The 26692-nt window shown below is 41.7% G+C and overlaps 1 protein-coding gene across 4 annotated transcripts in view; it reads right to left on the bottom strand.

Moving 5' to 3' along the window:
- The window catches only part of LOC140482396 (high affinity cGMP-specific 3',5'-cyclic phosphodiesterase 9A), a 113911-nt gene that overhangs the window by 45165 nt on the left and 42054 nt on the right, over positions 1-26692 (bottom strand). For 3 of the 4 annotated variants that reach the window (XM_072579855.1, XM_072579852.1, XM_072579854.1), the window contains exons 3-7: positions 26570-26621; positions 17948-18050; positions 11123-11265; positions 6892-6951; positions 3097-3274 (exon numbers count right to left, since the gene is read on the bottom strand). In XM_072579855.1, the coding sequence (XP_072435956.1) occupies positions 3097-3274; positions 6892-6951; positions 11123-11265; positions 17948-18050; positions 26570-26621 (536 nt within the window). The remainder of the gene's footprint in view (positions 1-3096; positions 3275-6891; positions 6952-11122; positions 11266-17947; positions 18051-26569; positions 26622-26692) is intronic. The other variant, XM_072579853.1, reaches the window with a different exon arrangement.

Consider the following 26692-nt stretch of genomic DNA (forward strand, 5'->3'; position numbering starts at 1 on the left):
ATCCTAGAGTAGGATAAAAGGTCAGCACAACATCAAGGGCCAAAGGGCCTGCACTGTGCTGTATTATTCTATGCTCTAAACACAACAACCCCAATAAATATTAACAATTTGGAAAGAAAGAGATGCCAGTTATTTATGACAAAATGTGTGAAGAGTTTACTATTAATGGGCCAGATATTTTAGAAGTTGCTGGGTGCGTCATTTGAAATTTCTGTTTTCATTAAATTTCAATGTAACATTAATACCGAATAGGAGAAATGCAGGCAAATGTCAGTGAAGCCCACACTCCATGAAAAAGTATTTAAAAATGGATAAGGTAAATAAAAAGAAACTTTCAATTAGCTGAAGCTTCAATAACCAAGGGAGATAGAGTTAAGGGAATTGAACTTTGAATCAAAGATGAGATAAAGAAAAATATTTTCATGCTCTGAATGATTCAGTTATGAATAATAAGCTGAAAGAATGGTCCATACAGATTCAAGAGTAGGCTTAAAAGGGAACTGGATAATTGGAAGTGAAGAAGAGATGGGAAGGGTATGGGGAAAGATTGGGGAAATGGGACTTATTGAACTGCTCGTCGAAAGAGACGGACTCAATGGACAAACTGGTCTCTTTTGTGCTGTGGTTCTATGCCTTCACACGGGTTGAGGCCATTACAAATGGGCTAATACTATTCTTATATAACATTGACACACACGCAGCCTCAATGGTATTTATTACGTGATACTCTAGAGGGAGAGCCCTGGTTGATTTTACCTCCCTCATACAGGTCATGAATGCCAACTGCAACACCATGTCTCTGACTACCATTCCAGCTGAGCTGGTCATGCAGTGCAGAATGGGCTTAAAAACAGAGCCTTGACTCCTCTATTGAAAAATCTATCAGTAAAGATTTTTGACCTCTCATTTGTTATTAAGGGATTAATAAACTCTTAAACCCTTATGAATGCACGACATACAAAAAAGCTTGCACTTTAAAAGTATACCTTTGAATGTGATCTGCACTGGTCTTTTATTCATAACGCTCTTAAAATTAGTCACTGCAGATAATTACATAGTATTTGATATTAATATGTATTATTAATCCTCAGAATGTAATTTCCTCTCATGTTATACCACATATCTTTTAATGACACTTCTAATGCATGCGTTTTTTCCATTTAGCCCAATTTAATTTTTTTTCCCATTATTCTTTCATGGGCTGTGGGTGTTTTGCTATCAGTAATTGTCCTTGAAATGGGTGGCTTGTTTCACAGTGCAGTTAACAGTAAGCCATATCGCAGTGGTTGTCACATGTGGTCCAGATGTGGTAAGAATGGTAGGTTTCCTTCCCTAAAGAACCAGATTAGTTCTTACCATAGTCAGGAAGAATTTCTTGGTGTTCATTCCTAAGACTAATTTTATATTGCAGATTTATTCATTAAATTTCAATTCCATGAGCTGCCATAATGGGATTTGATCCCATAGCTCCACAGCATTACTTGTGCCATCAAGATTTCAATCACACCACCATCTCCCGATCATCTCGGTGTTCAGTTTAAACTTAGTGGAGTCATTAGCCCTGGTATTAATTGGAAAGCAGCTTCTAAGACAGGATTGGTTGAAACCTCATTACATTTATCAGATGATAGCCCACGGGTGATAAATGGGAAGTCATTCAATCAATTTCGCTTTTATAATGTATTGAAGTGGAGAAGTTTGGGGCTTTTTAAAAGAATGATAGTTATTGACACATCATTTGATAACCTGATTGGCATAGACCTTCCGCTCAGGGAACAACGTACCCAGAAAACACTATGTCAATTTAGGGAAGGTGAAGTTATATTCAATTTTCCATGCAATCTCACTTCATGCAGAAATTAAACCTTCTGTAAATCAGTGTATAATTTACTGCAATTGATTTGTGTCAAGAACAAGGCATCACTCAGAACCATGAAGAAGGTTAGAAATGCAAGCCAGTGAACAATTCTTTAACTAACTGATTTCATGCACCTTTTATTCAGTTAAAGTGACTTTTTTTTTAAATCTCCCTTTCGTAAACACGAGTTGTGACCAACAAAACAATTGAAGCTACACAGGTGACTAGGAGCAATGTGATGGACACAATCAAATACATGTTTTCTTGCCTTTGCATCTTGGAGGAAGATCACCAGTTTTGTGGGTGGTTTGGTTTTGAATAAAAGTCAATGGAAGCTCATGTGAAAAGTAGTGAAGGTCAACTCACTTTTAAAATTCTTCAATATTTCATGTTATTTTATTCATCCTGCTCAGATTACACTGAGATTGATCAGAAATCATGTACAATTTCCAGGTCATTGGCATTGTGGAATTGAATAACACAGAACTGAAAGACTCCAGCCTTGTTTCATTTGAGTCAAGCTCAACAATTTGAAATTAGCTTCACTGCTCCTGGATCAGAGGGACTGTAAAACTGCCTAGGTGAATAGTGTCTGAATGTATAGACTGAATTTACATCAGGGAGGAGTAAGTGAGGACTGCAGATGCTGGAGATCAGAGCTGAAAATGTGTTGCTGGAAAAGCGCAGCAGGTCAGGCAGCATCCAAGGAACAGGACAATCGACTTTTCGGGCATCAGCCCTTCTTCAGGAAGAAGGGCTGAATTTACATCAGACTTGGTTGTAAAGCCCTCTGTATTTGGACAGCTTTCTGACATTCACTGTTCAGCCTCACTCACATGAAATAGATTATTGGGCAAGATATCAAAAGTCGATTGCTTCCTGGTGAACTATACCCCAAACATGATTCAGCCACTTCAAGACTTGCGATGACAATTCTATTGGTTTTCAGAGCTGAAAGGAACGAATTCCAATTATACTCAAAAAATGTAGCAAAAATGAAAATAAAGCAAACATATCTCAAGCTTGGAGACTTAGAAGACAATTTTGATCTGATTTACCATGTGGGAAGCCCACTGGATCAGGTGGGACACCCATTTTACAACCCACCCAGTGTTACACATTGATTTCAATAGAGTTTGAAAATGGGTGAGTTCCAAACCAGTATTGCAGCCAATATTATCAGGGTCCCACCAGCATGTAAGTTAAATTCGTGCCCTTTGCACCAATAATTATCTTACCATCTGGGTGACACAGAAGCAATGCTTGAAGTTATGGAAGGGAATGTTGTTATAATGGCGATACACCTCAAAAAGGAACTGTTGCAGAACTTCCATTTCAATGTTGAATTTGTTCATAAAATCCAGGTCTATGTACATCAGTTGAAGGAGCACCATGATCTCTGCATCTTCCCATTGCCTGGTGTGAAAAGAGTCTTGAGGTTAACACAAAATCATCACCAGTGTCAAAATATTGAAACATTTTGGGTGCATTTGCACTCACCTATCAATCTGAGACTTGTAGTTGAAGATCAGACTCAAGCCCAACAAAATCAAATTTATAAAATCTGGCATGAATTATAACAGCCTTGTCCCAAAATGTAAGCAGTTGACAGATTTAGAGACATGTATATGTAGACAGATTTCTCCCCCAATAGTGAAACGTGAAACATGTAAATGTTAAGAAAATAAATTTATGTTCTTCACAGGAGCAATGGTTCAGTGGTATTTATCAAATAAGAGACAAGATTGGGAGTGAAAGATTGGAAAGACTTGATAAGAGAAGGGTGGCATATCAGAAAAGATCCCTTTGCATCTCTTATTAAAATTTGGCCCTGGATCAAACATGAATGTATGCAAATGCTGGACTGACAGTAATATCACTGCTTAAACCTCTGCTCTTCTTCTACAAGAGAAAATAAAAATCATTGGTTGATGTGAAGCACTGCAGAAAGACAGGGGAAGCAAACCAAATAAAGCTGGAAGCAAAATCTCCAAATGCACTTTAAAGTTGGCATTCACTTTACGAATTTAATCACAATTATCAACATTGTCTGGCACCACTAAGACTTTGGGGGTTTATTGTTATTAACTGCAAATAGACCACAGCTAGCAAAGAGTTGTCCAAACAGAGTGACTCTCAAATTCATATGATTATCCATGCCCTCTATGTTGCAGGCCTCATAAATCTGAAAAAAAAAGCAGGACTCCTACACAAGTCTTTCATTGTTTTACAATTGCATTATTTCACTGTCAAAAACTGGTGCTACCTTGAATTTAATTTCAATTCCGATTACATGTTCATTGTAGCCATTGCTTTGGAACAGTGATATGAATGATAATGAGATGTAATTGCTTTCATCCAATTTGATAAGCTTGAAAAAAAAAGACATAATTAACTGTGGTACAGATAAGTAGTAAACAAAGCCATGAGAATAAACAGCCAACCCAGCTGATAGATATATTTGCATTCTTAATAAAAATCAATTATGCATCACCATGGTGTTCACCAGACATTATGACAAAAAAAGTCTTCCTCCTACTTGTAAATTACTCCCAGTCCTCATCTATTTAAGAATCACGTAATACAGAAAATTAGCTCTTTGAAAGAGTTATCTAATTATTTCCAAACCTCTCCTTTTTGTTCCTCCATTGTTCTGTGTTCCTCACAAAGACCCTGCTTTCCTCTCTTTACTAATTTCAATGAAAGACATGTGCATGACAGGGTTACGAGGCTGCTAGAGTCCATAGATGGCCAAGTCTTGGAGGAACGTTCCTTTTCAGAAATTGGATTATTCAAAACAACAGGGGCCCTACAGGTGTGCAGGAAGAAACTCAAAGAAGCAATTAGGATGGAAAATGCTGTCAGGGAGGATCCCAAGATATTCTACAGGTATATCAAAGGGGAAGAGAATAACCAGGGAACGAGTAGAGCCTATTAGGAACCATGGGGGAAATCCGTGCATGAAGCCTGAGGACATTGGTAAATGGTTAAATGTTTACTTCACATCTGCCTTTAATTGGGAGATGGAAGATTCAAGTACAGAACATGAGATGATGGACTCTGAAGTTCTTGAACTGATTGATTAAGAAGTGAGAAGGCATTAAAGATCTAGATGAGTTATATCCCAGGCTGGTTCAGAAGACAAAGGAAAAAATTTTTAGGGGCCCTGACTTGAATTTTTAAATCATCTCTGGCCACAGTGGAGGTGCCAGAGAACTGGAAATCAGCTAATGTGGTTCCACTTTACAAGAAGGGTGGTAGAGATAAACCAGAGAACTATAGATCAGTGAGTCTAATGCCAGTGACAGGAAAACTATTGGAGAAAATAGTGAAGGGGAAAATTACTCTCCATTTGGAGTGGCAAGGTTTGATCAGGGATAGTCAGCAATGCTTTGTTAGAAGAAGGTCAGGCTTAACAAATCCGATGGAATTTTCGGAGGAGGTGGCCAAGTGTTTGGATGAGGGTAGAGCAGTTGATGTAGTTTTTTCTGGATTTCAGCAAGGTCTTTGACATGGTTCCATATGAGAAACTTATAAAGAAGGTAAACGCTCATAGGATCCTGGGTAACTTGACAAGATGGATTCAAAATCAGCTTAGTGACAGGAGACGTCTACCTCACCAGTAGAGTTGAACTTGAGAAGTACAAACTCTCCTCTGATTTACATTATTTCCTGTGGATGGGGTCTGGGCTCTGTTCGGGACTTTCTGATGACAGTATATCTAGGTCTATGGTTGAAAAGTACACCAAGTGAACAAATTGTTACATTTCAATTGACTCCCAGACTTACTTACAGTATATTCACACTGGTATGCATAGATAGTTATCTTGAATTAACCAATCAGATTAGCAGCTACGAGTCATGAATGTCTTCCTGATTCACTTATGAGTTTTGTCACAGGTGATTAACCAATTTTTGAAAAATAAAGAATGTCTGGATTCAAGGTGGAAATGTCATTCCAACATTCACAAGCTTATCATAAACTTCAATTCCATTTCATGTTAGAACCACTTGGTGGAGCAAGCTCAAATGGAAGAATAGCCTAATCCTGATATTTAGTTCGATATCTCTCTGACTTCATCATTGTTTCTTGCTACCTAATGATCAGTTACAAACAACCCAACCTAACCGAATGCCTGATAGTATTGAAAGATAAGTTTGGAGTTGTATACTTATGATGAGTTTGGAATGGTGCCTGTATTCCAATCTAGAGATTTGTTGGTACCAATGAAGTGTCACAATGCACGCTGACAATCTGCACCTTCCCTGCTGTCAATGTACGATGGAATGTAGGTTATAACATTAATTACAGTGATGGAATCACTTCTTATCTTATAAGCATTAGCTGACAGCAGCTAGTACACATACTACTTAAAATTGACTAATACTTGGGGTCAATTCATAAATAACAACGTTTCCGAGAAGATTAGATCACTTACAATGTGGAAACAGGCCCTTCGGCCAACAAGCCCACACCAACCCACTGAAGCGCAACACACCCAGACCCATTCTCCTACATTCACTCCTTTACCTAACACTATGGGCAATTTAGTGTGGCCAATTCACCTGACCTGCACATTTTTGGATGGTGGGAGGAAACCGGAGCACCCGGAGGAAACCCACGCAGACACTGGGAGAATGTGCAAACTCCACACAGTCAATCACCTGAGGCGGGAATTGAACCCCGGTCTCTAGCACTGGGAGGCAGCAGTGCTAACCACTGTGTCACCATGCCACCCCTGGTTAGAAGCCAGAACATTAACAGCAGACAAGCCTGTCAATTATTAATTCAGAAATATAGATGGGCTTCCAGTTGGACAAATTTTGGGCCGATATTTATCATTCAGTTCAAATACACAAGTAATTGTGGGCTGTTGTCCAGTGGTGATGTTCCTATCTCTGAGCTAGAAAACTTGAATTCAAGTCCCACCTTTTACATGTCTTAACATATCTGAACAGGTCATTCAAAACCAACAACAATTAATTGATACTGATTAAAAACTTGCCCTGGGAAGACCCCAAGGCTTGCGTACCAGTTATCAAAGGTTGGTGTCTTCAGATACTGTCTGACTTCTTCTGTGACCTCAAGACTGCTGCAGTGAAAAAGAATAAGTGATATTTTAAGACAGATCTCACTTACTCTGTCAACAGCAATGATGTCCCTCGAATTAACAGCTGATTAGCAATATTTAGCTGGCTAATCAGGTCTAATAAAGCTTCTATTTCTATTCAAGGTTCTGTTCTTGTTTTAGGAGATAAGGTAATCAAATCATCTTAGCCAAGAAAAAGGCCACTTGTTCCACCCAAGGATTACAGAGTTGGCCAAATTTACTGCTTCATTGCACAGAATATGGCAAACAACTCACTGACTGAGTTGTTAATCTGACACAAATAGAAGTCATATAATTCCTACAGCAGCTAAAATACCTTCTGTACCATGGAATGAAAGTTTTCACTTATCATAATGAGGAATAACTTCAATATTTGTTTTGGTTATTTCGTGATTCCTGTACATTTCAGGACAGCGCTGAGCAAAAGTTGCAACACTAGAAGCCCAATTCTTTTCATTAAATTGAGTCCCAAATGCCTTTTCAGGGGAATGTAAAGTCTCATGGTACTATTCAGGTCTTACCTGGCCAAAATCTTCCTCCAGGAATATTCGCTTTGCTGTTTGGGGTTGATGGGACTTCAGTGTCAGTTGCTGTTGAGTTTGGCTTCCAAACAACACTTCTAACAAATTCATTCAGTCATAATCATAGAGTCATGCAATACAAGAGAGGCACTTCAGCCCATTGAGTCCACACTGACAAAAACAAAACCATCACTTATCTACTTTTACAGCCTTGAATGTTATGCCATTTCAAGTGCTCATCCAAGTAATTTTTGAAGGTTTGGAGTTTACCTGCCTCTGCTATCCTCCCAGGCAGTGCATTCCAGATTCCCAGTACCCTCTGGGTAGAAAGAACACGTTTCCTTAAAATCCCTCTAAACCTCCTGCCCATCATCTTACAATGAGGCCTTGTTGTTACTGACTCTTCAACTAAGAGGAATAGCTGCTTTCTATCCACCTTGTCCATGTTCTCATAGACTTATACACTTCAAACAGATCAGCTTCTATGATCTAAAAAATAAGCCCACCTGAACCTATCCAGCCTCTCCTTGGAGCAAAACTGCTGCAGACAACAGCCTCGTAAATCTCCTCTGCATTCCCTTCATTGTTTAGAGTCATAGAGATGTACAGCATGGAAACAGACCCTTCAGTCCAACCCGTTCATGCCGACCAGATATCCCAACCCAATCTAGTCCCACCTGCCAGCATCCAGCCCATATCCCTCTAAACCCTTCCTATTCATATACCCATCCAGATGCCTTTTAAATGTTACTGTTGTACTAGCCTCCACTTCTTCTGGCAGCTCATTCCATACATGTACTACCCTCTGCATGAAAAAAGTTGCCCCTCAGGTATCTTTTATATCTTTCCCCTCTCACCCTAAACCTATGCCCTCTAGTTCTGGACTCCCCGACCCCAGGGAAGAGACTTTGCCTATTTATCCTATCCATGCCCCTCATGATTTTATAAACCTCTATAAAGTCACCTCTCAGCCTTCGATGGTCCAGGGAAAACAGCCCCAGCCTATTCAACCTCTCCCTCTAGTTCAAATCCTCCAACCCTTGTAAATCTTTTCAGATCCCTTTCAAGTTTCACAATAACCTTCTGATAGAAAGGAAACCAGAATTGCACGCAATATTCCAAAAGTAGCCTAACCAATGTCCTGTACAGCCGCAACATGACCTCCCAACTCCTGTACTCAATACTCTGACCAATAAAGGAAACCATACCAACGCCTTCTTCACTATCCTATCTACATGCGACTCCACTTTCAAGGAGCTATGAACCTGCACTCCAAAGTTCCTTGTTCAGCAACACTCCCCAGGACGTTACCATTACCATGCTTGTGAACAAATTTGATGATTTTATGGAACCATAGAATTCCCTACAGTGTGGAAGCAGGTCATTCAGCCTATTGAGTCTACACTGCCTCTCCTAAGGACATTCTTCCCCGACCCACCCTTCTACTCTATCCCAATCACCCTGCATTCCCCCACGGCTAATCCACCTAGTCTGCACATCCCTGGGCACTGTGGGCAATTTAACATAGACAATCCACCTAACCTGCACATCTTTGGACTCTGGGATATCAAATGTCAACGTTGTATCAAAACAAAAATTTATTTTTGCCAGCACCATCACTCTTTAGGAATGGTTAATACACAGGAGGTCATTCAAACTGACAAGTTTGTGTCTGATCTCTGCAACAGCAAATTAGTCAATTCCCTACTGAAACCCACAATTAAAGCTGCCTCCATTATTCTATGAGGCAGTGCATCCCATATATCAAGTGTTCACTGAATTATTAAAAATCCTTAAGTTGCCTTTGGTTCTTTTATCAATCACCTCATATTGATGTTCTATGTTTCTTAAAGTTTCAGTCAATTGAGATTATCCTCTCGACCGACTCTCCCCAGACACTTTAGGATTTTAAATCGCTCTACCAAATCTCTTTTCAAATATTTTTTCTTGAAGGAGAATAACCCCAGCTTCTTTATCCCGTCTAAGTAACTGGATTTTCTTATTCCCTGGAACCAGTCTCATAAATCTCTTCCTAACTCTCTTTACTGCTTTCACATTCTTTGTAAAGTGTGAGGCTAGAGTTGGATTGAATACTCCAGGTGAGGCCAAAAAAACTAATGTTTTATATAGTTTTAAAATCATTGTTTTTGCATTCTGTAACTCAGGATTTTGCAATGTCTTTATAACTGCTTTCTCAATCTGCCCTTCCACCTTTAATGATTTATATTCATATACCCCAGCCCCTCTGCTCCTGTACCCTGTTTAGAATTGTATACTTTGGTTGATATTTCCTCATTCTTTCTACCATAATGCATCATCTTATCTATCTCTTAATGTTAAATATCATCAGCCAGATTTTTACCCATTCTACCAGCTTGTCTATGATCGTCGATATGGAAGACCAGAAGACAAAATAGAGAGCGAGAACTGCCAGATATAGCTCAGACTTTCATATCAGGAATTGTTACCATCTAGTTTCTCTCTGCTGCCTGGGAAAGTAGTATCCTGTATATAATTCAGGCATGAATAAGTAACAATGAGATGTTAATATTTGCAAATAAACCCCTTTCTGCTCACTGGTGAGACTCTCATCTCGCATTAAAGTCTTAGGTGGAAAATCAGACTTTTTTTCTCAGTATCACCATTTTTCCAATCTCACCATATTTTCCCAAATGACTCACCACTGCCCAAATTGTTCAAGGTTGTGAAAATTCCACTGATGGTATTTCTTCAGCTTCTATTTTACTGACATTTGTAAATCCACAAATGTATTACCCTCACCACCTCTCTTGGTTACCTCATCAAAAATCTTAATCAAGGTAGTTAAATATAAACTGCATTTAGAATAATTGCATTTAGGAAAAATGTTGACTTTTCTTAATTATTACATGTACTTCCAAGTGATTTGTAGTATTTGTTCCAGGATTATTATTTCTGAAATGATAATCCCACCACCAAGGTTAAACCGAGTGGCTTGTAATTGCTTAGTTAATCCTCACACTGTTTGTTGAACAAGGGCATAATATTCACAATGATCAGGTCTCTTGGCAATACCACTATACCTGCAAGGAATAAAGATTTCGCAAATTTCCTCAGAATCCTTGGAGCATCCCATCTGATGACTTATCGAGTGTACTACCCTTTTTAATTCATCCTTTTTGTCCAATTTTAGCTCATTATTCTTTAAAATATGACTCTGCCACAACCTTCTTCCTTGGTAAAGACAGATGGCAAGTATTCATATAGTATCTATGTCATTGTTTCTATGTCCAGGTGTGGATACCCTTTCTTAACTGGGCCCACTCCTCCTCTTTCTTCCCTTCTTTTTATTTCTATGTTTTTAAAAGCTTTTCAGATTCCCTTAGCTGCCAATCTCTTCTTATATATTAACTTTGCCTCTTTTGTTCCTTGTTCACATCTGCATGTCCTGCTCATTTTTTTCCATAATGGACCAAATAGATTGCATCAGGAAGGCATCTCACTGCCACCTTTCCCAAGGGCAATTCGACATTCAAAATAAATGCGTGTCCAATGAGCAAAGTCCATACCTCAAAAGAATAAAAAGAAATGTAGAAGAGGGTTTAGTTGGTGCATAGTTTCACCACAGTGAGTTTCCTCACAATGTATGTTACCTCATCTGCAGGTAATTTTCCATTACTTGCTGGCACTCTTCTTTTGTTTTTCTTAATGAACGTTTGTGGTAGAAGGGTGATGGCTTGTTCGTTCCATTTGACAGCTCTTTAAATAACCCTAGCCAGCTGAGGTGTTCAACGCTCTGGGAACATTAAAGAAACTTAATAAGGACGAAGAAAAGAACATGCATTCGCAGCTAGCAAAGAACAAACAATGTTAGTTACTAATCATAATTCCACTTGCTGACAGACCTTCTATGGGCTTTAGCCCTGGAACATGTGATAATTAGAAAGCCATTTCAGTGTTAAGAAATCAGGAACTTGTGTTACCGGGAGCAGGCAAGAGAATGGAGTTGAGAAGCATATTGGACAGTGGAGCAGACTTGATAGACTGAATGGCCAAATTCTACCCCTATATCTTGTGGTCTTCTGGTGTGAACAGGACAGACAACTGTATATCTCCTGAATCAATGAATTGAAGAATTTCTAATTAAATGTGCAAAGTGTGAACCAGGAAGTTAAAATTACAATAGTTCATTCAATGTCACATCATGCACAGAAAGTACAATGGAAATTATGCAGGTACAGCAAGTGATAAAGAAGGTAAATTAAATTTGTTGGTAACTACAAGAGGAAAGGAATAAATGGCCCTGAAGCTATATTGGGCCTTGGTGAGACCCCATCCAGAATACTGTGCACAGTTTTGATTGCCTTACTTGAAAGAGAATATAATTGCATCAGAGGCAATTCAGAGAAGATTCATTCAACTAATTTCTGGGTTAAAAAGCTTACCTTATGAAGAAAGTTTGAACATGTTGGCCTCTATCCATTGGATTTTAGAAACGCAAGATCTGATCTTATTGAAACATACATGATAGGACGGATACTGAAAGCTTGGTTCCTTTAGTGAGGGACAGAACTTAAGTATAAGAGGTCTCCTTTTTAAGATGGTAATATGAAGAATTCTTATTCTCAAAGGGTTGTTAATTTGTAGAATTCTTTTCTTCAGAATACAGGGAAGGTTGGGTCATTCAATTTATTCAGGACTGAGTTAAATTGATTCTCAATAGACAAGGAACTCAAGAGTTATAGAGGTGGTCACCTGGGTGAGTTATTGAACTTGTTGAATGTACAGCAGGCTCTAAGGGCTAAATGACCGATAAAAGAAAAGTAGTACAAAAATGTGTTTTTTTAGTTCTTAAACGTCTTCAGCAATTATTAAAATCTGAAGAAATGAATGTCCACATTTCAAATGTAATGCTTAATCCTTGAGACTCTGCTTGACTTATTGAAAACACCTTACACTTTTAAATGTTTACTTACACTGCTATGGCATAAAGACCTTATCTTTTTTATTTTTCTGTACTTCTGTGGACTGAAATGGGAAAAGAACAGTTTTTTTTTAAAAAAAGACAAGGATTGTTGCATTTTTTAAAAGCAAGTAACCTGACAGTCATTGTAAGTGCTATTTACACAGCTGCTTGGTCAAGCAGTAGTTGGAAGCCTGGTTTACAGATGATCCAAGGGATGCCTACAAACGGAGCTTTGGTAGGTAACAAGTAGCAGATTGGTCTGTGTATTAGTGATCAGTTATCGATGATAAAAGTGCTTGGCCCACAGATAGATGAACAATTTGGGAATGAGAATGACATAAAAGCTGGCTGACTTCTGCAGGAGAAGGAGATGTTTATGGTCTATGTGAAAAGCATCTCAAACCTGAAAATAGTTGTTTCCTTTTGCCCCTCTGCCATTGCTGTAAGCTATAAGCTGTAGCTCTTAGCCAGAAAACCAGAGACTTCATTTAAAAAAGTGAACCAGCCCACCCTGTACCTTCTACAAGCAAGTGAAACCATCTAGAGAAGGAGAATCATGGTGCAGCATGGTATTGAATGACATAGCGTCGGATGATGTGGAATCTGTGTGGGTGGAATTGAGGAACCACAAAGGCAAAAAAACCATAATTGGAGTTGTGTACAGACCTCCTAACAGTGGTCAGGACCAGGGACGCAACATGTACCGGGAAATAGAGAAGGCATGTCAGAAAGGCAAGGTTACATTGATCATGGGTGACTTCAATATGCAGGTGGACTGGGTAAATAATATTGCTAGTGGATCTAAAGAAAGGGAATTCATGGAATGCTTACAGGATGGCTTTTTGGAACAGCTTGTCATGGAGCCCACAAGAGAGCAGGCTATTCTGGACCTAGTGCTTTGCAATGAACTAGACTCGATAAAAGATCTTAAAGTAAGGGAACCCTTAGGAAGTAGCGACCATAATATGGTAGAGTTCAGTCTGGAGTTTGAAAGGGAGAAGGCAAAATCTGATGTAATGGTGTTACAGTTGAATAAAGGTAATTATGAAGGCATGAGAGAGGAACTGACAAAAATAGACTGGAAGCAGAGGCTAACCGGGAAGACACTACAGCAAAAATGGCAGGAGTTTGTAGGTATAATTGAGGACACTGTACAGAGGTTCATTCCCAAGAAAAGAAAGATTAACCGGGGAGGGATTAGACAACCTTGGCTGACAAAGGAAGTCAGGAAATGTATTAAAGAAAAAAAGAGATCCGATAAAGTGGCTAAGAACAGTGGGAAATCAGAAGATTGGGAAGGATACAAAAGCAAACAGAGGATAACAAAGAGTGTAATAAGAAATGAGAGGATCAAATATGAAGGTAGGCTAGCCAGTAATATTAGAAATAATAGTAAAAATTTCTTTCAGTACATAAGAAACAAACGACAGGCAAAAGTAGACATTGGGCCACTTCAAACTGATGCAGGGAGCCTAGTGATGGGAGATAAGGAAATAGCAGGAGAACTTAACAAGTACTTTGCGTCAGTTTTCACAGTGGAAGACATGAGTAATATCCCAAAAATTAAAGGGTGTCACGGGGCTGAGTTGAGTATGGTTGCCATTATGAAAGAGATAGTGCTAGAAAAGTTAAAAAGTCTTAAAATTGATAAATCTCCTGGCCCCGATGGGATACACCCTAGAGTTCTGAGAGAGGTTGCTGAGGAAATAGCAGAGGCATTGGTTGAGATCTTTCAAGAGTCACTGGAGTCAGGAAAGGTCCCGGATGATTGGAAGATGGCTGTAGTAACCCCCTTGTTCAAGAAAGGATCAAGGCAAAAGATGGAAAATTATAGGCCAATCAGCTTAACCTCGGTTGTTGGTAAAATTCTAGAATCCATCATTAAGGATGAGGTTTCTAAATTCTTGGAAGAGCAGAGTCTGATTAGAACAAGTCAACATGGATTTAGTAAAGGGAGGTCATGCCTGACAAACCTGTTGGAATTTTTTGAAGAGGTAACAAGTAGGTTAGACCAGGGAAACCCAGTGGATGTGGTCTATCTAGACTTTCAAAAGGCCTTTGATAAGGTGCCACACGGGAGGCTGCTGAGCAAGGTGAGGGCCCATGGTGTTCGAGGTGAGCTGCTGGGATGGATTGAGGATTGGCTGTCTAACAGAAGGCAGAGAGTTGGGATAAAAGGTTCTTTTTCAGAATGGCAGCCGGTGACGAGCGGTGTCCCGCAGGGTTCGGTGCTGGGGCCACAGCTGTTCGCATTATATATTAATGATTTGGATGAGGGAACCGGGGGCATTCTAGTGAAGTTTGCCGATGATACGAAGTTAGGTGGACAGGCAGGTAGTACTGAGGAAGTGGGGAGGCTACAGAAGGATCTAGACAGGTTGGGAGAGTGGTCCAGGAAATGGCTGATGGAATTTAACGTGAGCAAGTGCGAGGTCTTGCACTTTGGCAAAAAGAATAAAAGCATGGACTACTTTCTAAATGGTGAGAAAATTAATAAAGCCAAAGCACAAAGGGATCTGGGAGTGCTAGTCGAGGATTCTCTAAAGGTAAACATGCAGGTTGAGTCTGTGATTAAGAAAGCGAATGCAATGTTGTCTCTTATCTCAAGAGGGTTGGAATATAAAAGCAGAGATGTACTACTAAGACTTTATAAAGCTCTGGTTAGGCCCCATTTGGAGTACTGTGTCCAGTTTTGGTCCCCACACCTCAGGAAGGACATACTGGCACTGGAACGTGTCCAGCGGAGATTCACACGGATGATCCCTGGAATGACAGGTCTAGCATATGAGGAACGGCTGAGGATACTGGGATTGTATTCGTTGGAGTTTAGAAGATTAAGGGGAGATCTAATAGAGACGTACAAAATAATACATGGCTTTGAAAAGGTGGATGCTAGGAAATTGTTTCTGTTAGGCGAGGAGACTAGGACCCGTGGACACAGCCTTAGAATTAGAGGGGGGCATTTCAGAACAGAAACGCTGAGACATTTCTTCAGCCAGAGAGTGGTGGGCCTGTGGAATTCATTGCCACGGAGTGCAGTGGAAGCCGGGACGCTAAATGTCTTCAAGGCCGAGATTGATAGGTTCTTGTTGTCTAGAGGAATTAAGGGCTACGGGGAGAATGCTGGTAAGTGGAGCTGAAATGCGCATCAGCCATGATTGAATGGCGGAGTGGACTCGATGGGCCGAATGGCCTTACTTCCACTCCTATGTCTTATGGTCTTATGGTCTTATGGCAGCACATCTAACAAGCCCAAAGGACCATTTCAGTGGACCTTGTTAACAAGAGCTGTTGAAAGGCCTTCCCAGTCTTTCCAGCCACACATAATGTCTGTATCTGTGTATATGTCTGTAGTAAAGGGAGAGTTTATAGGGGAGTAAAGCTTTAACAAGCTGAGTTATATGTCGATGGTTCAAAATTGTTTACCAATAGTTATATTCTACTTATTTGTAGAAAAAGGTTATTCTTGTTAAGTATAGAACACTAATCTGTATTTTCTGTCAACTTCAGTCAGGTAAATTGCAGAATTTTGTGTACTATTCAAAATATTTAACTTTTGTGATAATTCCAGGAATTGACTTCCATTGTGCTACCCAGTGATAACAATAGACAAGCCCCAACTTTATCTGGTGAGCTTACCAAATATCTGTTCGATAATGACCACGGCTTCACTCCTTTTATTCATGTAACCAGTGACTCTCTCAATGAGATATACAGTGTAGCAAAATTTGTGCAGCTAACTTAGAACACACTTCCTGGTTTTGCATTGAGCTGCATGTGCAATCGCTGGAAATTATGTGTCTGATTTCTACCATAATAATGGTTTATTCTGACAAGCAGACTGGACAGCCTGGCACATGAGGATAGGGGGAGGAGGCCCATTGCATGATGGCTCAGTGATTAGCACTGCTACCTCAGTGCCAGGGACACAGATTCAATTCCACCCTCAGGCAGAACCTTTATGGAGTTTGCACATTCTCCCTGTGTCTTCATGGGTTTCCTCTGGGTGTTCCGGTTTCCTCCCACAGTCCAAACATATGCAGGTTAGGTGGACTGCCATGCAAAATTACCAAAGGTGTCCAGGGATGTGTAGGCTAGGTGGATTTGCCATGGAAAACAAAAAGTGCCGGAAATCACAGCAGGTCAGGCAGCATCTAAGGACAGAGAGAAGCTAGCATTTTGAGTGTAAATGCCTCTTCAACAGAACTGATGTGAAGTCTGGGAAATGGGAAATGCAGGATTACAGGTATAGGATAGAGGAGTGGGATGCTCTTTGGAGCAGTGGTGTAATCTCAATGGACTGAATGGCCTGCTTCCAGATTTTCGGGATTCTATGATTCTACTAAGAAGAGGTGGGGAGAGCTGAGTTGGAGTCAAAGCTGGAACTGAGATTGGGGGTTGCCAAGAGAACTACAGAGAGTGCAGATACTCCTCATGTGACACGAGGAGATCTGGAAGGGCCACTTGCCATGGGGGCAGGTAGTTCTCAACATTCTCCAACAGTTGAGTTTCCCAACAGCCACAAAATCCATGTTAAGTCCAATTAATTCAAATTCGTGGCATGTCAGGATTAGGTTACATAACTTCATCTGCCACTATCTCTGCTGATAGAGTGAATGCAATTGCAATGCTGAATGGGCTGAAGATTTCTCAGGGAAAGGTCATTAGATTGGTGTCTCACAGTTGCATTATTTTGAATGATTTGTTGTACTGTGATGTGTATACAATAATGATGCAAATACTCGAAAAACACTTCCAATTATCCATTTCAACTGTGTGAACTTTCTAATATTACTACAGTTTGTATTCTATTGTTCACTTCTTGCCAAACTCAATACAATAGTTAAAATAGGAAAAAGGAGTGATTAAATGATTAAAGTATTTCAACATTCATTTAATTCATTTGAACGTAATAATCAGACATGCTGTCCTTTTCTTTGTGACTGTTCTTTTCCTGAAGTGTAAAATGTTTTCAGATTATGTGAGGAACACCATAACTTCTCAAACTAGAATAAACAATGCCATCTTTTAATTATAGAATCTCTACAGTGTGGAAGCAGGCCATTCAGCCTATTGAGTCCACACCAACCCTCCAAGGAGCATCCCAGTGTCTGGGCAGATCCATAATCCTGCACTTCCCATGGCCAATCCACCTAACCTGCACATTTTTTGGACTGTGGGAGGAAACTGGAGCACCCGGAAGAAACCCACACAAGCATAGGGAGAATATGTGAACTCCATAAAGGACAGCCCGAGGATGGAATCATACCTGGGTCCAAGGTGCTGTGAGGCAACAGTGCTAACCATTGTGCTGGCCTTTTGTCCCAACCTCGGTGCATAATTCATTTCAGAGATTTGACATAATATACACCCATGGAAATACTTAATAAAATATATAAACCAAATAAAATAATGAAATCAAAACACACAAAGGCTCAACATATGGAAAGGAAATGCATTGGCTTGATATAGTGTTTCGACATTAATCGTTCACAAAATTGATTTATCTTACTTCAAGTTTCTCCCGAAATGACTCTACCCGATTTCTCATCTCATACATGATCGATGGCATGTCTGTAGATGCAACCAGAATTTTTTTCTCTAATGTCTGTAACCTAGGGGCAAAATGTTTTGCACACATTTAAATGTTGTTGCATATCTACTCATTACATCATTTCCTTCAGACTGATTCTGAGGCTGAAATCATAGACTCAGCAAAGAAATGGAGAGACACCATTAGTTAAATAGCCAGTCTCCATCAGTGATATCATCTCAAAGGGTCTGAAGGCTGCTTGTCTTTATAGTGCAAGTTTCAAATTTTATTTACAAGAATAAAAGAATACATATTTTATTGTAAAGTAAAATATTTGTGGGTGCTAGAAATTTGAATTAAGAATAGAAAGCACTGGAAATAATCTGTAGGCCTGGCAGCAACTGTGGAGAGAGAAACACAGCTTTCAGGTTAAGGTTCTGAAGAAAGACCATCTGAAATATTAGGTGAAAATTTATGGGCACCTAAGTGACATGTGCTACAGTGGAACTTGTTTCGAGACATGACCATCCTTAGCCTCTTCCATTGCCACAACGAACCAAACCGTAAATCATAGTGGCAACACCTCATCTTCCACCTGGGCAGCCTACAGCCTGGAGCACTCAACATTGAGTTGTTCAATTTCAAATAACCTCCCTTCCCATCCCTCGATTCCCTTCCCAGCCCCTCTACCTCCCTTCCACCCCTCCCAACCACCTACCGGATCCATTCCTTCCATTGACCAACCAGGTAATATGCTCTACCTGTCTTCACCTTTCCCCACTTCACCACCCTGCTCCCCCCCACCCCCTTTATTTGCAGCTCCCTCTATACCCACCCCCAGTACTGAAGAAGGGTTGCACATGAAACATCGACTTCTCCTCTTCCTGATGCTGTCTGGCTTGTTGTGTTCTTCCGGCCTCCTGCCTGTCTACAGTGTAATTTGTGGCAGAATCAGACAAGAAGCATCAACGTTCATCTCCATGTCAAAAGCATCTCAGTACAGCTTTTTTGACAAGTGATGTGACAAGTTCCTTGGTTGACAGCAATGCGTTATAGTGCAGAGTTCATAGTTTTATTATTGCTGAAACTTGCCTCATTAATATTCAGATTCCTATCTTTACAACAGGCAAGACATCAATAATTCTCTGTTGGGAGTCACAGCCAGTAGATGGCAAATTCAGTCACTGGGCAACAACAGCCATGGGCACACCGTCGATGCACCCCACATCCATGGACGTTGGCAGCCTACATGTACCAGCCTCTGAGAAACATTATATCACACCTGCAATCCATATACGGAGCACACCTGCACCTCAATGCTTGCAATTACCAGTGTAGGGCTGCAGCAAGGATAGTGTGCACCCCAGACCGCACATCCAGCTCATGGACTGTACCTCTGGGCTCATCGCTTGCTCTCTTACTTTGAACCTATCTGGATGCTCACAACATCACTGCCTTGCATTGCTTTGCCTTGTCTATTTGCCCTGCAGCCTGACATTCCAAGCTCATATTACTTCGAATCATACAGTGCAGAAGATGCTCTTTGGCCCACTGAGCCTGTGCTGTCAAAAATACACTAAGCCCACGTTTGCACACCAGGCCCAAACTGTTGAGTGCTATGATGCTACAAGTGTTCATCCAAGGATATTTTAAATGCTATGAATCACCTACACGAACTACCCTCCCAGGCAGTGCATTGTAAACTCCACCACCTTCTTGGTGAAAAGCTCTTTCCTCAAATCCCCTCCAAACTTCCTGCCTTTCATTTTCAAATAATGCCTCATTCTTCCTGACCTTTTGACTAAGGGAAGTAGCTGCTTTCTATTCACCCGAAGAAGGGCTTATGCCTGAATCGTTGATTCTCCTGCTCCTCGGATGCTGCCTGGCCTGCTGTGTTTTAGATTAGATTAGATTACTTACAGTGTGGAAACAGGCCCTTCGGCCCAACAAGTCCACACCGCCCCGCCGAAGTGTAACCCACCCATACCCCTACACCTACATCTACATCTACCCCTTACCTAACACTACAGGCAATTTAGCATGGCCAATTCACCTGACCTGCACATCTTTGGACTGTGGGAGGAAACCGGAGCACCCGGAGGAAACCCACGCAGACACGGGGAGAACGTGCAAACTCCACACAGTCAGTCGCCTGAGGCGGGAATTGAACCCGGGTCTCCGGCGCTGTGAGGCAGCAGTGCTAACCATTGTGCCACCATGCCGCCCACATTTTACCAGCACCACATTTTTCAACTCACCTTCTACCATACCAACCTCCAGATACAGCTCATTATCCTCTGCTATTTCCGTCACCTTCAGTCAGACCCCACCACTAGGGATATATTTCCCTTGCCATCCCTTTCAGCATCCCACAGAGAACATTCTCTCTGTGACTCTCTCGTTAGGTCCATGCCTCCACTAGGCACCTTCCCTTGCCACCGCAAGAGGTGTAAAACCTGTGCCCATACCTGCCCCCTCACCTCCATCCAAGGCCCCATAGGATCCTTCCACATCCAGCAGAGATTTTCCCTCACATCCAAACACCTAATCTACTGCACCCCAGCACTCAACTCTCGACCTCATCTACGTTATCTGTTGCTCTCAATGTGGTCTCCTCTACATTGGGGAAACAGGACGCCAACTCATGGAACATTTCAGAGAACAACTCTGGGACACTCTCACCAAAAAACCCCACTGCCCTGTGGCCGACCACTTCAACTTCCCCTTCCCACTCCACCAAAGACATGCAAGTCCGGGTCTCCTCCACTGCCAAATCCAAGCCACCTGATGACTGGAGGAAGAATGCCTCCAACCACGTGGTACCAATGTTGATTTCACCAATTTCCTCATTTCCCGTCCCCTCACCTCATCACAGATCCAACCCTCCACCCTCTTAAACCATCCTCCTTCCCACCTATCTGCTCCACCCTTCCTTCTGACCTATCACCATCATCCTCCACCTGCACCTACCTATCGTCTTCCCAGCTACCTTACCCCCAGCCCCATGCTCCCTCCTATTTATCTCTCAGATCCCTTCCCACCCCTACCCCACCCCCCATATTCCTGATGAAGGGCATCCACCTGGAACATCAACTCCCCTGCTCCTCAGATGCTGCCTGACCATCTGTGCTTTTCTAGCGCCACACTTTCAACTCTGATCTCCAGCATCTGCAGTCCTCACTTTCTCCTAGCCTTCAAATTCTGTCTTGCCTTGTTGTTTTACACAAATCCAGAAAGCTCATCATTGTTGTCAGCAGAGCTCAGTGAGGTCAAGGGAGACAGCCTTGCGTCAGGGGATGTCGACACAGTGAGTCAAGGGCAACCTCCAATATCAGTCTGAGGGCTTGGACTTGATTAACCTGTCAGGAGGGCCATCAGGGTAAAGGTCCTCTCCTCATCAGTGGTGAGGAAACAAATGTCAGGTGGTCTATCACCCGTCTTGACTCTTTCTGCCCGACATTTGTTTCCTCACCACTTATGATGTTGGGGCTGCTTTCTCCTGGAATGAGGGAGAAAAACAGGTATTACAGGAGATGGACATGGGTGTTTCAGCTATTACTGTTGGTACAGGAGGCAATGTGACTGAACTGAGTGATTGGGCAGCACAGAGGACATGCAGGATTAGTGCTATCAAGAGGTGAGAGTTGGGTGATAGCAAGTGGGGAAGATGCTGTAGGCAATAGTGGGAGTGGCAGAGCATGAGCCTTGTTGGGAGGTCAGTACAGCAGCAGAGATAGATTGAGTGTGAGGTATCAGAGAGAAGATGGTGGCATTAATGTTACATTGCTGTGTATTGCTCCAGACTGCTGACACTGCACTGACCTGGGTGACCAACTCAGACAGGCCAGCAAGGTTGATTGCTATGGTTTCTACTGTGGACACTGGGGAAAGGGGAGGCTCTACATCTATACCATCAGCAGGACCTCCTGATCTTTGCTAACAAAGATGCTAATTCAAGATTGAGATCAGTTTATTTTTTGGGCATTTAGGGAGTCAAGGGATAGGAGAAAAGTGAAAGGTATTTGTGAAGAGTGAGTCATCACAAATCAGGATGCCTCTACTGCTCACAAACAAAGCTTTTCATTGTACTTAGGTACATATGACAATAAATAGATAAAATAAAATCAAACAATGCAGAGCATTGCTTGTTTGGGCACACAATCAAGTTTTAAAAATAGCACAGGCGCAAGGGATGCTAGGCTCTTTCAGCCTGTATCCAAGGAGCAGCAAGTAAACTTAAAATATAAGCCACAGCTATTAATTTAACATGGGGCAGTGTTTGTAGAGGAATAAGACGGTGTTATTTTCTGGGTTTGTAGATTGTGAAGGAGCAAAAATAACCTTTGCAGTGATATGTACTTCTTGTCAGATGTGGGAGTTTAAAGAGAGTTTAAGGATTACTGCGGATTTTATCTGCCATAAATGCTGTTGGATGCGAATCTTATCAGATCGAGTGGATTGGTTGGAGAGACAGATAGAAGCGATGAGGAATTTGCAACTGCAACAGTATGTGTTGGATGGCAGTTATAGGAAGGTGGGGGGGGCGAAGTCTCAGATACAGTCACATAGATGTGTTAACTCCAGGAAGGGTGAGAGAGGTCGGCACCTAGGGCAGGAGTCTTTTGCGGATATACCCATTTCAAACAGGTATGCTGTTTTTGAAAATGTAGGGGGTGATGGATTCTCAGGGGAATGCAGCACGAACAGCCAAGTTTCTAGTATTGAGTCGGCTTCCAAGAGATCAATTGTGTTAGGGGATTCTGTAGTCAGAGGTACAGACAGACGTTTCTGTGGCCAGCAGAGAAAAAGCAGAATGGTGTGTTGTTTCCCTACTGCCAGGATCAAGGATGTCTCAGAGAGGGTGCAGAATGTTCTCACGGGGGAGAGGGGCCAGCAGGTGGTCATTGTCCACATTGGAACCAACGACGTTGGAAGGGAAAAGGTTGACATTCTGAAGGGAGATTACAGAGAGTTAGGCAGAAATTTAAAAAGGAGGTCCTCAAGGGTAGTAATATCTGGATTACTCCCAGTGCTACGAGCTAGTGAGGGCAGGAATAGGAGGATAGAACAGATGAATGCATGGCTGAGGAGCTGGTATATGGGAGAAGGATTCACATTTTTGGATCATTGGAATCTCTTTTGGGGTAGAAGTAGGACGGATTGCACCTAAGTTGGAAGGGGACTAATAAACTGGCAGGGAAATTTGCTAGAACTGCTTGGGAGGATTTAAACTAGTAAGGTGGGGGGATCGACCCAGGGAGACAGTGAGGAAAGAGTTCGATCTGAGATGGGTACAGCTGAGAACAGAAGTGAGTCAAACAGTCAGGGCATGCAGGGACAAGGTAGGACTAATAAATTAAACTGCATTTATTTCAATGCAAAGGGCCTAACAGGGAAGGCAGATGAACTAAGGGCATGGTTAGGAACATGGGACTGGGATATCATAGCAATTACAGAGACATGGCTCAGGGATGGGCAGTACTGGCAGCTTAATGTTCCAGGATACAAATGCTACAGGAAGGATAGAAAGGGAGGCAAGAGAGAAGGGGGAGTGGCATTTTTGATAAGGGATAGCAATACAGCTGTGCTAAGGGAGGAGATTCCTGGAAATACATCCAGGGAAGTTATTTGGGTGGAACTGAGAAATAAGAAAGGGATGACCACCTTATTGGGATTTTATTATAGACCCCCCAACAGTCAGAGGGAAATTGAGAAACAAACTTGTAAGGAGATCTCAGCTAGCTGTAAGAATAATAGGGTGGTTATCGTCGGGGATATTAACTTTCCAAACATAGACTGGGACTGCCATAGTATTCAAGGTTTAGATGGAGAAGAATTTCTTAAGTGTGTACCAGACAACTTTCTGATTCAATATGTGATGTACCTACTAGAGAAGGTGCAAAACTTGACCTACTCTTGGGAAATAAGGCAGGGCAGGTGACTGAGGTGTCAGTGGGGGAAGCACTTTGGGGCCAGCGACCATAATTCTATTCATTTTAAAATAGTGATGGAAAAGGATAGACCAGATCTAAAAGTTGAAGTTCTAAATTGGAGAAAGGCCAATTTTGACGTTATTAGGCAAGAGCTTTAGAAAGCTGATTGGAGGCAGATATTCGCAGGTAAAGGGACTACTGGAAAATGGGAAGCCTTCAGAAATGAGATAACAAGAATCCAGAGAAAGTATATTCCTGTCAGGGTGAAAGGGAAGGCTGGTAGGTATAGGGAATGCTGAATGACTAAAGAAATTGAGGGTTTGGTTAAGAAAAAGAAGGAAGCATATGTAAGGTATAGACAGGATAGACTGAGTGAATCCTTAGAAGAGTATAAAGGAAGTAGGAGTATACTTAAGAGGGAAATCAAGAGGGCAAAGCGGGGACATGAGATAGCTTTGGCAAATAGAATTAAGGAGAATCCAAAGGGTTTTTACAAATATATTAAGGACAAAAGGGTAACTAGAGAGAGAATAGGGCGCCTCAAAGATCAGCAAGGCGGCCTTCGTGTGGAGCCACAGAAAATGAGGGAGATACTAAATGAATATTTTGCATCAGTATCTACTGTGGAAAAGGATATGGAAGATATAGACTGTAGGAAAATAGATGGTGACATCTTGCAAAATGTCCAGAGGAGGAAGTGCTAGATGACTTGAAACGGTTAAAAGTGGATAAATCCCCAGGACCTGATCAGGTGTACCCGAGAACTCTGTGGGAAGCTAGAGAAGTGACTGCTGGGCCTCTTGCTGAGATATTTGTATCATTGATAGTCACAGGTGAGGTGCCGGAAGACTGGAGGTTGGCAAACATGGTGCCACTGTTTTAGAAGGGCGGTAAAGACAAGCCAGGGAACTATAGACTGGTGAGCCTGACCTCAGTGGTGGGCAAGTTGTTGGAAGGAATCCTGAGGGACAGAATGTACATGTATTTGGAAAGGCAAGGACTGATTCGGGATAGTCAACATGGCTTTGTGCATGGGAAATCATGTCTCACAAACTTGATTGAGTTTTTTGAAGAAGTAACAAAGAAGATTGATGAGGGCAGAGCAGTAGATGTGATTTATATGGACTTCAGTAAGGCGTTCGACAAGGTTCCCCATGGGAGGCTGATTAGCAACGTTAGATCTCATGGAATACAGGGAGAACTAGCCATTTGGTGACAGAGGGTGGTAGTGGAGAGTTGTTTTTCTTTCTGGAGGCCTGTGGCCAGTGGAGTGCCATAAGGATTGGTGCTGGGTGCTCTACTTTTTGTCATTTACATAAATGATTTGGATGCGAGCATAAGAGGTCCAGTTGGTAAGTTTGGAGTTAACACCAAAATTGGAGGTGTAGTGGACAGCGAAGGGGGTTATCTCAGATTATAACAGGATCTTGACCAGATGTGCCAATGGGCTGAGAAGTGGCAGATGGAATTTAATTCAGATAAATGCGAGGTACTGCATTTTGGGAAAGCTAATCTTAGCAGGACTTATACACTTAATGGTAAGGTCCTAGGGAGTGTTGCTGAACAAAGAGACCTTGGAGTGCAGGTTCATAGCTCCCTGAAAGTGGAGTCGCAGGTAGATAGGATAGTGAAGAAGGCGTTTGGTATACTTTCCTTTATTGGTCAGAGTATTGAGTACAGGAGTTGGGAGGTCATGTTGCAGCTGTTCAGGACATTGGTTAGGCCACTGTTGGAATATTGTGTGCAATTCTGGTCTCCTTCCTATCGGAAAGATGTTGTGAAACTTGAAAGGGTTCAGAGACGATTTACAAGGATGTTGCCAGGGTTGGAGGATCTGAGCTACAGGGAGAGGCTGAACAGGCTGGGGCTGTTTTCCCTGCAGCGTCGAAGGCTAAGAGGTGACCTTATAGAGGTTTATAAAATTATGAGGGGCATGGATAGGATAAATAGACAAAGTATTTCCCCTGGGGTCGGGGAGTCCAGAACTAGAAGGCATAGGTTTATGGTGAGAGGGGAAAGATATAAAAGAGACCTAAGGGGCAACCTTTTCATGCAGAGGGTGGTACGTGTACGGAATGAGCTGCCAGTGGACGTGGTGGAGGCTGGTACAATTGCAACATTTAAGAGGCATTTGGATGGGTCTATGAATAGGAAGGGTTTGGAGGGATATGGGCCGGGTGCTGGCAGGTGGGACTAGTTTGGGTTGGGATATCTGGTCGGCATGGACGGGTTGGACTGAAGGGTCTGTTTTCATGCTGTACATCTCTATGACTCTATGACTCTAAGCGATTCTGGAAATGGCATGTTGTAAGATGGGGCTAGAATCAGACACCAGAGGGATGGGGTAGGTAGTAAAATGTGGTGAGAAATCTCCCTTGGTCTTGTGGCAAGAATCCTTGTAGTAAATAATGCAACTTGCACCTATGCAAAAAAAATCAGTCATCAAGTCTGTTTCTCTCTTCACAGATCCTCCCAGACCAATTGAATACATTCAGCATTTTCTGATTTTTATTACACATTGAATGCTGCCTGGATCTTTAAAATGCTTAAATAGTTTTAGTCTTTTTGTTTACAGAGCTATGCTTCTGCCAATGTTATTCGCATGTGGAAAGAAATATTGGCAGATATTAAAAATGTATGCTTCAAATTGCAGATTTGATTGACGAACCTTTTCTCCATAGCTAACAGATCAAATCCCAAAGCTGTTGCCAGTTCAGAACCTGTATGTAGAGAATAAGATTAATTAATCACCTACTACTATCACGTAAATGTTCTGTCAGAAAATGATCAC

Source organism: Chiloscyllium punctatum, chromosome 10, assembly GCF_047496795.1.
Source record: "Chiloscyllium punctatum isolate Juve2018m chromosome 10, sChiPun1.3, whole genome shotgun sequence".
NCBI lineage: Eukaryota > Metazoa > Chordata > Chondrichthyes > Orectolobiformes > Hemiscylliidae > Chiloscyllium > Chiloscyllium punctatum.